This window comes from Belonocnema kinseyi, chromosome 5, assembly GCF_010883055.1.
Source record: "Belonocnema kinseyi isolate 2016_QV_RU_SX_M_011 chromosome 5, B_treatae_v1, whole genome shotgun sequence".
NCBI classification, from domain to species: Eukaryota; Metazoa; Arthropoda; class Insecta; order Hymenoptera; family Cynipidae; genus Belonocnema; species Belonocnema kinseyi.
This window is the reverse complement of record NC_046661.1, coordinates 90,562,307-90,574,674: the sequence shown is the minus strand read 5'-3', so window position 1 is coordinate 90,574,674 and position 12,368 is coordinate 90,562,307. Positions and strand designations below refer to the sequence as shown.

The window sequence follows — 12,368 nt, the reverse complement described above, 5'->3', positions numbered from 1 at the left end:
AATTGTGAAACAAATTAAAAAAGTATTAAGAAAACCTGTTTTAAGATTTTTGGAAAAATTTGAAATGATTTTTTATTCAGAAAAATACATTTTTTCAAATTTAAAAAAAATTAAAAATATTTCTAAAAGTGTAGACAAAAATCTTTAGAATGTTTAGACAGTTCACTGAATTTTGAAAGATTTTTTTTTAATTTCAGAAATAATAGGAGCAACATTAAAAAAGGTTTTTGATTAAACATTTAAAATATTTTTTATAAATCATCTATTACATTTTTCGTTCAAAATTAATTTTTTTCACTTGAAAAGTCCAATACTTACATGTTAAAAATTCAGTTTTTAATTGAAGCTTTATTATTTTCATTAAAAAAATTATGTCTTTCGTTGAAATGTACCTAATTTTTTTTCAACCAATTTTTTCTTAGGTAGAAAATTAACTTTTAAGTTTAAAATTTTAACTATGTTATTGAAATTTGTATTTTTTTTGAAAGTGAATGCTTTTCATTAAAAATTCATCTCTTTAGTTGAAAATGTAACTATTTCTTTAAAAAGTCTTTTTTTTTAGAAAATGAGTCTTCTTAATAAAAAGTTGATATATTTGGTTAAAAATTCAACTATTTAGTTTAAAATAAAATTTTTTGTTGAAGTTTTGATTTGACATATGTGAAATCTTCAAAGAACTTTTTAAATTTTGTCAAGAATCTTACGAAAATTATATTTACATAAAAATTAAAAAAAAAATTAAGGAATAATTAGTTATTCAAAATTTGTATTCAGCACTAAAAATTAGCTTTCCCTTCAAATAAAAAAAGTATTTGCGCACGAATCATAATGCGAACATTTTTATAATTTAATGAAAAATTGGGAAAAAATTCAAAATCGGTAAAGAAGTTACTTTTACAAGTTATTTTGCACCTTATTTTTTGCACCACTGGTATTTGTATAATGATTATAATAAAAAATATAATAAATAATAAAAAAAATAAATATAATTATTAAAATATCTTACCCCACTGTACCACCAAATTGAATAGAAGCGATAAGTATCAGCTTCAGAAGATTTGGTGATTGAAATAAGGGTTGAATTTGTTTCCAACTGCCTTTTAAGCTTTTCACTAAACCATCTTCTGCCGATGAAGTAAAATATTCTTCTTCCTCCAAACATTTCACCTATTTACAAAAAAATCAAACTTGCATTTCAACTAAATTTAAAGAAATAGTATGAATTTTTATTTACAATAGCAATCTCAGACAAAAAACACTAACATTTAACATAAAAAATTGTTTACGATTGTTCATCTTTTTTTAAAATTTAAAATCGACTTCCAATAAACAATATCAACATAACCTAAAATTTTTGAAAAATACTAATGTTTTATGCAAAATGCCAACGTGACCTAATATTGTTCAGAATTTTTTTTAACCTCATAAGTTTTTCTTAAAGCAAACAATTTCCTGTGAACAGCGTTATTATAAGCTAAAGATTGTTAAAAATTGCAAATCATATTCGATCGTCCGTGTAGAAATTTCCCCGGTTGGCCCTAATACAACAAGGTTTCTGGTCGGATCCCGGCCGGGCTAGCTCTGGCTGGGTTTCATGGACAGGAACCGGGCGGGAACCGGTCGGGCTACAATTTTCTCGAATAAAGTATTCCGGGGCCGGCCGGTTACTGGCCGGGCCAACCCTGATTATATCCCATGATCGGGAGCCGGCTGGGCACTGATCAGTTTAATGTTTTTTGTAGAAATTACACATTTTTAAAGAGCCGTGATATTATCAAAGACGTGATTATGAATGCTAGATGAATTATTATTTGAAAATTATAATTTAAAAATTTATTAGATCAATGAAACAAAAATCCTCTTTTTTAAATTATTAAAAAAAAACATTAAATTTTAACAGTTTAATTTTACATTTTAAGTTGAACTTTTATCGATTCTGCTATGTGCAAGAACAGAAATGATAGAATTTTTATAAACTTCTCTATATTCAGACAATATTTATCCTGTACAATTTCAAATTTACCGCCAAATATAGCGCCTGCTGTATCTGTCGTCTGCATTGACACTCAGTAATTTTCAGTTTCGCACCTGGAACGAGGATGCTGCTTGCACTCACGGCGCGTCTTCTCTTCGAAGTTCGCAAATAAAATCAAGACTCGTGATTAAAATCAACCTTATTTCAGTAATTAGTTTGAAACCCCCACTTAGTGCGCGAATAATTATTATTTTTAATTAAAATATAGTCTTCTGTATACAGTTCTTACTTTCTTCCTTCCTAATCTTAAATCACCACGTGGCTTCCAAATTGCTATGAGATTCTATCATCAAGGAACAACATTCGACTTCAAGTTTCATGCCAGAATTGGTTCACTTGATTTGACTTTTAAAGTTCATCGTAATCTTTACGATGAGCCTTAAAAGACAAAACAAGTTACCAATTTCTCGCCTGAAGCAACATTTCTTAACCGCTTTTTGGCCGGATTACCCGATCGGATCCCGGCCGGTATTGAAGCTGGGATCCGAACAGTTTACCGTGACGTTTTTAACCGGATCCCGGCCGGATTCCCCGACTAGCGCCCGGCTTAAAGCGGTGCTATCCGGCTGGGACCCGACCGGATCCCTGATTGGATTTCAACACGGACGATAATGATTTCTATTTGAAATTCGAAGCTTTAGCAATAAACGAAGACAGAACCTAAAATAGGTCAAAGTTGTAAATCTTCTTAAACCCCTGTTTTCTTTATTTTAAGAATACCAATTGCAGACGAAAAGTTCTAAAATAATCTAAATTTCGTAAACGATTATAAATCTAGATCAAATCAAGATGTTTGATTTAAAATACCATTTTTTGTGTAAAAAGCTGACAACCTAAAACTGGTCAAAAATAATAAACCTTGGACATTTAATGAGTCTTGTTTAAGATATCCGATTTATTGTAAAAAACGTTAATATTACATGAAAATTTTAAAAAATATATATATTCTTGCTCGAACCATATCTACTTTCTTTCTAAAATACCAATTTTTGGTTTAAAAGTGGTAAACTAAGTAGTAAAGTGGTAAGTGTTAATAAAAATAATTTTCTGATAGTTCTGGCTAAAAGATAATAATATTTCACATTTTTTATTACCTTCTGCATAAAAAATAATTAGCGAAAATCGTAAAATTGACTCCTTTTAGACGTAAATTCCAATGCATTTCTACTAACAACAACAAATCATTATTCATGCGAATTTAAATCAAACATATCATTATTTGTGTAATTTTTAAATATCCGAAAAGAAGATAATTTCCATCTTATAATATTTTATATTATATTATATAATATATAACATAATATTAATTTCATTTATTAATTTAAATTTATTTCGGTTTGTCGAATATTTTAATAAACAAATTATATGTTTTAATTAACACAATGTGCTTCCTTATTTATTATTATCATATGTTATTTTAATTTCAAAAAATCAACCTTGTTAAAAATGATTTATCAAATAAAGGAAAATATGCTAATGTTAATTATAATTAATTTTGGAAAAGTATTCGAGGTGAACTTTTAAAAAAAATATTTCGGGTTTTCTTTATTTGACAATAATAATTTAAAGTTCAATGCTTTCCTTTTTCTCTGTAGGTCAAAATTGCAATTCTTATTTATTTCTAACTCTGCATCGCTTATTTTATTCCTTAAAAGAGTTTCTGCAAATCTCATTGGTAGTTATTTAAAAATTATTTATAAAAACCTATTGTTTAAAAAATAACGATTTTATACTCCCTAAATGAAGTTTTTGATCTAAAAACGTATCGATGAGATTTTCGGTGAATCTTTTTAGGAATAAAATAAGCCCTAAAGCATTAGGATTGAATAATAGTTGCAACTTTTACCTAAAGTGAAAGAGAAAAACATTAAACCCTGAAAACTATTATTAAATAAACAATGAAAATTGTAAAATATTTATTTCAAAAATTCACCTCGATTTCTTTTCTAAAACCAGTTATAATCAACAATAAAATATTTCCCTCGATTTTATAAATCATTTTTAAAAACGTTTATTTTTTAGCTTGAAATAACTTTAGTTCATGTTTATTTTAAAAACAAGTAAAATGAAAATTGCCTTTCCCTCTTAAATTTTGGAACTGAATTTTATGAAAATAGTTATGATGAAAAGCTAATTTTTGAAATGAATTCATTAACATTAATTAAATTTTGATGACTATGTATAATTTTAGTTCATTTTTTTAAACTTGAAAATTCTTTAAACCACAAGTTTTTTTAATTCTGCAAAATAAAAAAATGTCCAGGAATTTTCCAGAAAATAACTTTCAATTTTACTGATAATCTAGAGAATATTGTTTGATTTTCTAAAAACCATTCCAAAATTCATAAAAAGCTTCTTTTTTACAAAAGTGTAAAAAATCTACATTTTTCTCCAAATTTTTTAAATGATTAAATTAATAATTAAAAAATATTAAAGATTTATTCTCTTGAAACCTTTTGTAATTTTAATTCAGCTTCCTGTTTCAAAATCTTCAACAATCTACAGTGAAAAAATGAAAATTTTCACAAGTTTAAAAATAACTTGGAATTGTTTGAATAGTTGAAAATATTGATTAAGCATGATAGAATTTCCTTGTAATTTTGATTGAATTTTCGTTTAGAATCCCTTCTTCAAAATGAAGAAATAATTAAAAATTTAACAGGAATCTTGAGACAATTTTATTGTTGTCCTAAAACCTTTAAAAATGCTTAAAAGTCTTCTAATTTTTTGTTCCAAATCGTAAAAAAAGTACAATTCGTTTTAAATTTTTCGGAATCTTCTAAAGATTTTAATTATTTTCGATTCTTTCCAAAGCTACTGAAACTTCTGCAAATTAAATAAAAAAGTTTAATCTGAAAAAATTGTTTTAAAATCTTTCAGATTCTTTTTCGACATATTTTAAAATCTTCTTATAATTAACCTTAAAAATTAACTTAACATTATCCTTTTAAAAGAAAATTGGAATAATTTTGAATTTTCCCAAACTCTTATTGTCCGTTTGGTAGCAAAATTTAAAATAGATAATATTTAAAAATAGAAAATTATAAAATTTAAAAAAGGTACTATAAAATTATAAAAATTGATAAAATTTCACCCACGATAAGCTTGATTCTTTCTATTAAATTACAGTAATCCAAAACTGTAAAATAATTTATATCTGCATTAAATTATTCTTTAAAAGAAATAATTTAATCATTTAAAATTAAAATAAACATTTATTAATCATTCTTTTCTGTAGATTAGATTAAAATAATTATGATCAACAATTCAAAACCTAAATGCACTGACAGGCGAGAATAAATCAATGTAAAATGGATAAAATCTTAATTTGTAAACTTTTTTGAAAATTTGGTTCCTATGTTGCGATTTGTTATTTAGAATAAGATCATTTAGTTCATGTTAAATTAAAAAACTAACGTAACATATACAATTGTTCAAAAATTATTTAACTTTAAAATCTTATGATTTTCATTTCAAAAATAGTAACCGGCAATATATTCTAAGAAACCCGAAAACATAATTTGTTGAAATTTTACAAATGTTTTTAATCGAATAATTTTTTTATTTAAAATACCCAATTTCAGTGCAAAACGCATAACCTAAAATTGTCGAAAATGGGTAATCTTGATGATGATTTTTCTTTGACAAAGATAATTTTCAGTTAAAAAAATTAGCGAAACTTAAATATTTTTAAATTTTAGTTCTTCTTTGAAGCGTTCAGATATGATAATGAAATTTAAAAAAAAAAAAAATTTTCAATGAAAATTATAAATATTTTTTAATTTTTATACGGTTTTCTATAATCTAACTTATATATTGATTTAATTTTCTAAATTTAAAATATAAGATATAAAACAACATTAAGTCAAAAAAAAGCCAATCAGCTTTTCAATAACGATTGCGACATTTTCGAGACATATATTTTTATCTTGAAGATTCTTTTACTAGCACTTTAATATTTAAAAAATTAAATTTCGATGTTAAATCGGTAACTTTTGCCAAATAATTTTTAACACACAAAAAAAATCTGCCTCGGTCCGGATTTGAACCAGGAACGTCACTACTCATGAGCGGTGCGTTAACCGATTAAACTCCGTTCATGGGTAGTGACATTCCGGGTTCAAATCCTGAACCAGGTAAATTCTTTCTTCATCAAAAATGACTAATTCGAAGTAATTTTTTTAATATCGAAATTTGTTTTGATCAAAAATGGCAAAACTCTTCAAAAAATTAAGTGGATAGAATTATAAATGCATAGTATAAAATATATATTGAAAAAATCGAATATTCATGAAAATAGTCTCACCGGATAGGTGTCTGGGTGACGACCAGTGTTAATAGAATATATCTTCTTAAAGACTTCGAGAGCTTCTTCTGGGCGTTTTTTGGCAAGAAGAAATCTCGGACTTTCGGGAAAAAACGAGACAGCAACACAGGCTGTGAATTCTGGGATTGAACAAACGGCCAGGAAAAACCTCCATGAATTTATTTCTAACCATCCATTAAAGAAATTCCAACTCCACTTTCCGGGAATAATCAGCCACGCTAAACCTGCAATTTTTATCATAACTTAAGCAACAACAAAATTGTTTATTTAGAATTTGAAATTATTTTTATATAGATTTTTCAATTAAAAATACAAAATCATATCCATTTTAAAGCAGGCTTGTTCTACACTTAAAGTAGTTTTGCCAAATATCATATGCGTAAAAAAATATTTTTGCATAATTTTTAAAACCAATAATCATTGATATTTTGATCTTAGATCAAAAAACATTTTTTTAAATTAAAAAATGTTAAAACTCACACCAAAATTTAATTTAATAATTCTTTTACCATTGAATTTTTTTTATTGACGCTTCTTACACATTTTTGAAAAATGGTTCAGTTTTTTTAATTATGGCCCATTTTTTCGTGGAAAATATGCTCTACAACTTTACTGTTTCCAATTTTGAAAGTAAATTTTTGTGTGAATGAAATAGTTGGAATAACTTTTTTAAAAAGGCAACATTTTTCGAAGAAATGCCTAAACTTGAAGATTATTTCATTATTTTTAAAAGTATAAATATTCGCATTGTGGGAATGTTTGCCTAAAAAAAAGACATTATTAATTAGAATTTGATAATTTTGAAAAAATTGGTAAGAAGCGAGAGTAAGAAAAATCTCATTTTATTTCCAAAGCCCTGAATTTTGGCTGTTTTAGCGGCGAAATATGTTTATTTTTGAGAAGAAATTAGGCGATACTTATTTTTTATAATTTCTTATTAGTAACTAATGTGAAAAAAACGTAAAAATTAACACATTCGAATTTTTTTCAAGAACGAAAGGTGCCAAAAAACATGTGAATAAAAAAAGTTTAAACATTTCGAAAAAAATAGAAAAATGTCTAAATTATATTTTCAGAAAAAATAATCTCTCGGCCTTGAAAAAATGAAGCAGCAGTAACACTGATAGGATGCCTTCCTTGTAACAGAGTAAAAAAAATATTGCAAAAAAATAAATAATTTGAAATAATTATTTTAAAAAACAAATCTTACACAAGAAATGAAAATTTTAATTAAAGAACTATCGTTTTCAATCATTTTTTAACTTAAATTTACGTCTATCTTTTTCAATCCCTTCTTGTCTTATCCTATTCCTTATCTGTCCAAGTCAATCTTTTACAATCTCTCTGTTAATCTAAATTTCCGTTTACATATTTAAATCCCCTCTTCTCTATGTCTTTACGTCAATCTTTTTCTATCTTTTTGTCAATCTCAATTTACGACTATCTTTTTAAATCCTCTATTCTCTATTTCATTCTATCCCATATCTATCCACATCAATCTTATACTATTTCTCCGTCAATCTAAATTTTTGTCTACATTTTTAAATTTCCTCTTCTCTATCTCTTAATTTTAATCTATTTCTATATCTGTTAATCTAAATTCCCATCTATCTTATTTGATTTGATCTTCTCTATCTCATCCTACACTGCATCTAACAACGTCTTTCATCTACCTTTTTGCTGATCTGGATTTACGACTATCTTTTTCAATCCTCTCTTCTCTATCCCATCCTTTCCTTTAACCATCCATGTCAATCTTTTACAATCTCTCTGACAATCTAAATTTTCGTCTGTATTTTCAAAGCCCCGCTACTCCCTCTCTTATATCTTCTTCTATCTTCTTCTATCTTGTTTGAATTCTAAACTTACGTCTTTTTGTATCTCTTTGCTATTTATAAATTCACTCTAATCCTTTTTAATCCCTTTTCCTCTTTCTCATCATGTCCTTCATTCATTTAAATTAATCTTTGTCTATCTCTGTTAATTTGAATTACTCTCTATATTTTTCCATTTCCACTTCTCTAGTTTATCCTATCCTACGTCTGTTTTTTTTATCTCTTTGTCAATCTCAATTCCCCATTTACCTTTCTTAAGCCCCTGTTGTCTATTTTATCCTTTTCTTTCTATATTCATATTAATCTTTTTCGATCTCTCTTAATGTAAATTGCCGTCTATCTTTCCCAATCTCCCCGTCTCTATCTCATCTTATTGCTTATCTATCTTCATCAATCTTTGAGCATCTCTCTGTAAATCTAAATTTGCGTCTATATTTTTAAATTCCCTCTTCTCTATCCCTTCACCTTAATCTTGTTCTATATCTGTTAATCTAAATTCCCATCTATCCTTTCCAACTTTATCTTCTCCATCTTACCTTATACTACATCTATCAACGTCTATTTTCTTCTTTTTGCCAATCTCAACTTGAGACTACCTTTTTTAATTCTCTCTTATCTATTCCATCCTATCCCTTATCTATCTAAATCAATCTTTTACTATTTATCCGCCAATATAAATTTCTGTCTATATTTTTATTTTTCCTCTTCTCTATCTAATTCTACACTACGTAGAGCAACGTCTATCTTTTTCTATCTCTTTGTCAATCTAAATTTAAGTCTATTGTTACCAATCTTCTCTTATCTATCTCAATCTATCCTTTACCTATCCTCGTCAATATTGCGTTATCTGTTTGCCATTTATAAATTTACTTCTATCCTTTTCAATCCCTTCTTCTCTTTCTCACCCTGTCCTTAATTCATTTACATCATTCATTTTATATCTCTGTTAATCTCAATTCCCGTCTATCTGGTTTAATTTCTACTTATCTGGATCGTCTTATCCCACGCCTGCCTTTTTGTCTCTTTGTCAATATAAATTTCCATCTATCTCGTCAATCTCATTTCCTGTACCTCATTTTATGAATTGCTTTCTATCTCTTTATCAATCCCAATTAACGTTTATCTTTTTCAATACCTTAACTGTCGTCTATCTTGTTCAATCTTCTCTTCCTTGTCTCATTCTGTCCTTTATCTTTCTACGTCAATCATTTTGTATCTTTCTGTCAATCTTAATTCCCATCTATCCTTTTCAATCTCCTCTTTTCTATCTCATCCTATCTTTCGTCTATCAACGTCTTTCTGTTTCTATCTCATTGCTAATCCAAATCCACGTGTATCTTTTTCAATTCCCTTTTGTGTATCTTATCCTATCTTTTATCTATTCATGGCAATATTTTTCTATCTCTTTGTCAATTTGAATTTACGTAAAGCTTTTTCATAAGTCTTCTGTCTAACTCATCCAAGCCTTTATCTATCCACGTCAATGCTTTTCTCTCTTTCTCTCTCTCTCTTGATTTGAATTCCCGTCTATCTTTTTTAAACTCTTCTTCTCTATATCATCCTTTATTACATCTATAAACGTCTATATTCTTCGATATTTTTGTCAATCAGAATTTACGACTATCTTTTTCAATCCTCTCTTCTCTATGCCACCCTACCCTTTATTTATTCACGCCAACTTAAAAGTTTGGCCGCTAGGTGGCTGCTATGGAAAATAACCAACCAATGAAATCAGTCTTCGGTATGAGCCAGTCTGAGGCATGGAAGTCACGTTGTCATTCTGGTATGTGGTTAACGTGAAGTAAATTTAAACAATAAATTCCCTAACTTTTTGATAAATTCACAAAGTTTAAGGGATAGAAAAGGATGAAAGTATTCAATCGCGGAAGATAGAAAAAGAGATAGACGAAGTTTCAAATTGATATTAAAGAGATAGAATCATGCACAGAAAAATATAAGGATCCTGGGTTACGTGAGATAGAGAAAGAGATTGAAAAAAATTGAAATTCGCAATTGATGGATAGGATAAGGGAATGAAAAAACATAGGAGTACCCTGTCACAAAAGTTAGAGAAGAAAAAAGAAAATGATTAAGAATAAATATAGGGAAATGTAGCGCTTTAGGAATGCAAAGTGACTCATTGAGGGATTAGATATTTAAATTTTTTCTATCCCCAAATTTTGATCTTTTTTAATGAAATTGTGCCATAAATGTAAATAAAAACAATGAATTTGGACACAATTAAAAAAGGCGGAGATTTACAGAAAATATTTTTTAAAAAAATTTTTTCGAATCTTGAAAAAGCGAGAAGAAAATTTTCTGGAACACCCAATCTTTTTTATTTTATGCAAATATTTTTGAAAAGTTTCTGCTTATATAAGGAAAAAATTATTTCAGCTCCATGCGGGCCAAGCCAGTTTTTAAATCTGACATTTTTTTCTGATAACATAATTTTTTGAGAAAAATTCTGAAGTAGAAAAAAATCGAATTCAGTTAAAAATTGTGAAAAAGTATAAGTATGCATTTTTTGTGAATATCTACTTTTTATATTTTCGAACAAATCCTCGCAAATTTATTAAGTTTCAAGTTTTTAAAAACTTTTCCACGGATTTCGAAAGAATACAGTAAATCCCAACAATATCCGGAAAGAAATTTTGAATATCTAAATTCGATAAAATCGATTCGATCAAAATTTTAGGTTTCAAATATTTTTACAATAAATTTTTCAATACTTACAGGGTATAGAAATATTGGCAAGGGAAAATACGACACCCAACCACATAAATACTCGAGATCTGAGATGTTCGCTGTGGATTTCAGCCAGGTATGACATTAGTGCTGCATAGGGACCCGATATTCTAGAACCAATAATAATATAATATTATATAAAAATTAAATTATTTTTGAAGAAAAGGGTGAATAAAAAATGCTTTTCTTAAAAATTGCAAGCGCTTTTTGATTTTTTTCAAGATATAAGTCAAATAATGAAGTTTTGTCTAAAAAATGTTGTTAAAAACTGCCAAAAAGTAAAAACATGTTCATGCGAAAAAAATGTAAAAAAAATATTTCAATTTTTGACGTCTATTGGTATTTGGTGATAATTAGAGATTTCCAATCAACATGATTTTTTAAATTTTAATTTTGGTGGGCGGTTAACGCCTTCTTAGCGTTTGCAGAGGGGGGGGGGGTTCTCACGTAAGTTTCCTCTTTCTAATTATTTTTGAACAAAATTCTAATTAACACCGGTTTGGTTGTTAAAAGGTTCAATTTACTTTTTGAACTACTTTACACATTATAACATTATTTTATTTATATTTTTTATAATGTAATATTTTATCTTACATACCTACAATAAATACAGCATTTTTTGAAATCCTGTGAATTCTTTTTATCTGTTAAAAAAATTCTTTAAATTTTATAGATATCGTATCCATAGTTTCTTAAAGTCCTTTAAAAACTGAAAATTCACGGAATCGCTTAAAATGTTCAACTTCCATTAAAGAACCTTATAATCATTTAAAGTCCGTTGAAATCCCTTAAAATTTCTAAAAGTCAGTTGAAATAATTATAATTGCGTTCAATCCTTTAAAACTCGTTTAATAATTTAAAGTTTTACGAAATCCTCTAAAACTTTTTAACTTCCTTAGAGCAACTGAAAAGCTTTTAGAATCAGTTAAAATCCCTGAAAATCCTTTGAAATCCCGCGCAACAACCGAAAACCCTTTAAAATGCTTAATATCCTTTAAAATCATTTAAAATCTTGGAAAAACCTGAAACCTCTTTAAAAATCTTAAAATCGGGTAAAATACTTTGAAATACCGCAGAATCATCAAAACCTCTTAAAATCTCTTGAAATCCATTACAATCCTTTGAAATCCTATGAAATAATCGAAACATCTTTAAAACTCTCAATCATCAAAAACTCTTTAAATCTTTCGAAATCCATTAAAATTCTTTGAACTCCCGGATAACAACCGAAACCTCTTTGAAACTCTTAAAATCCGTTAAAAACCATTAAAATATTTCGTAATTCCGTGAAACAGCTGGCAACTTTTCAAAACTTGTAAAATCCGTTAAAATCAAATGAATCGCGTCAAAATCCGTTGAATTCTTTAAATACAACCGAAAGCTCTTTAAAACTCTTAAAATATTTCGTAATTCCGTGAAGCAG

General features: G+C 27.4%; 1 protein-coding gene across 1 annotated transcript in view; it reads right to left on the bottom strand.

The window, feature by feature from the left end:
• The window catches only part of LOC117173100 (synaptic vesicle glycoprotein 2C-like), a 66,449-nt gene that overhangs the window by 19,848 nt on the left and 34,233 nt on the right, over positions 1-12,368 (bottom strand). Inside the window, exons 5-7 of the mRNA XM_033361485.1 lie at positions 10,934-11,055; positions 6,342-6,586; positions 1,007-1,167 (exon numbers count right to left, since the gene is read on the bottom strand). Of these exons, the coding sequence (XP_033217376.1) occupies positions 1,007-1,167; positions 6,342-6,586; positions 10,934-11,055 (528 nt within the window). The remainder of the gene's footprint in view (positions 1-1,006; positions 1,168-6,341; positions 6,587-10,933; positions 11,056-12,368) is intronic.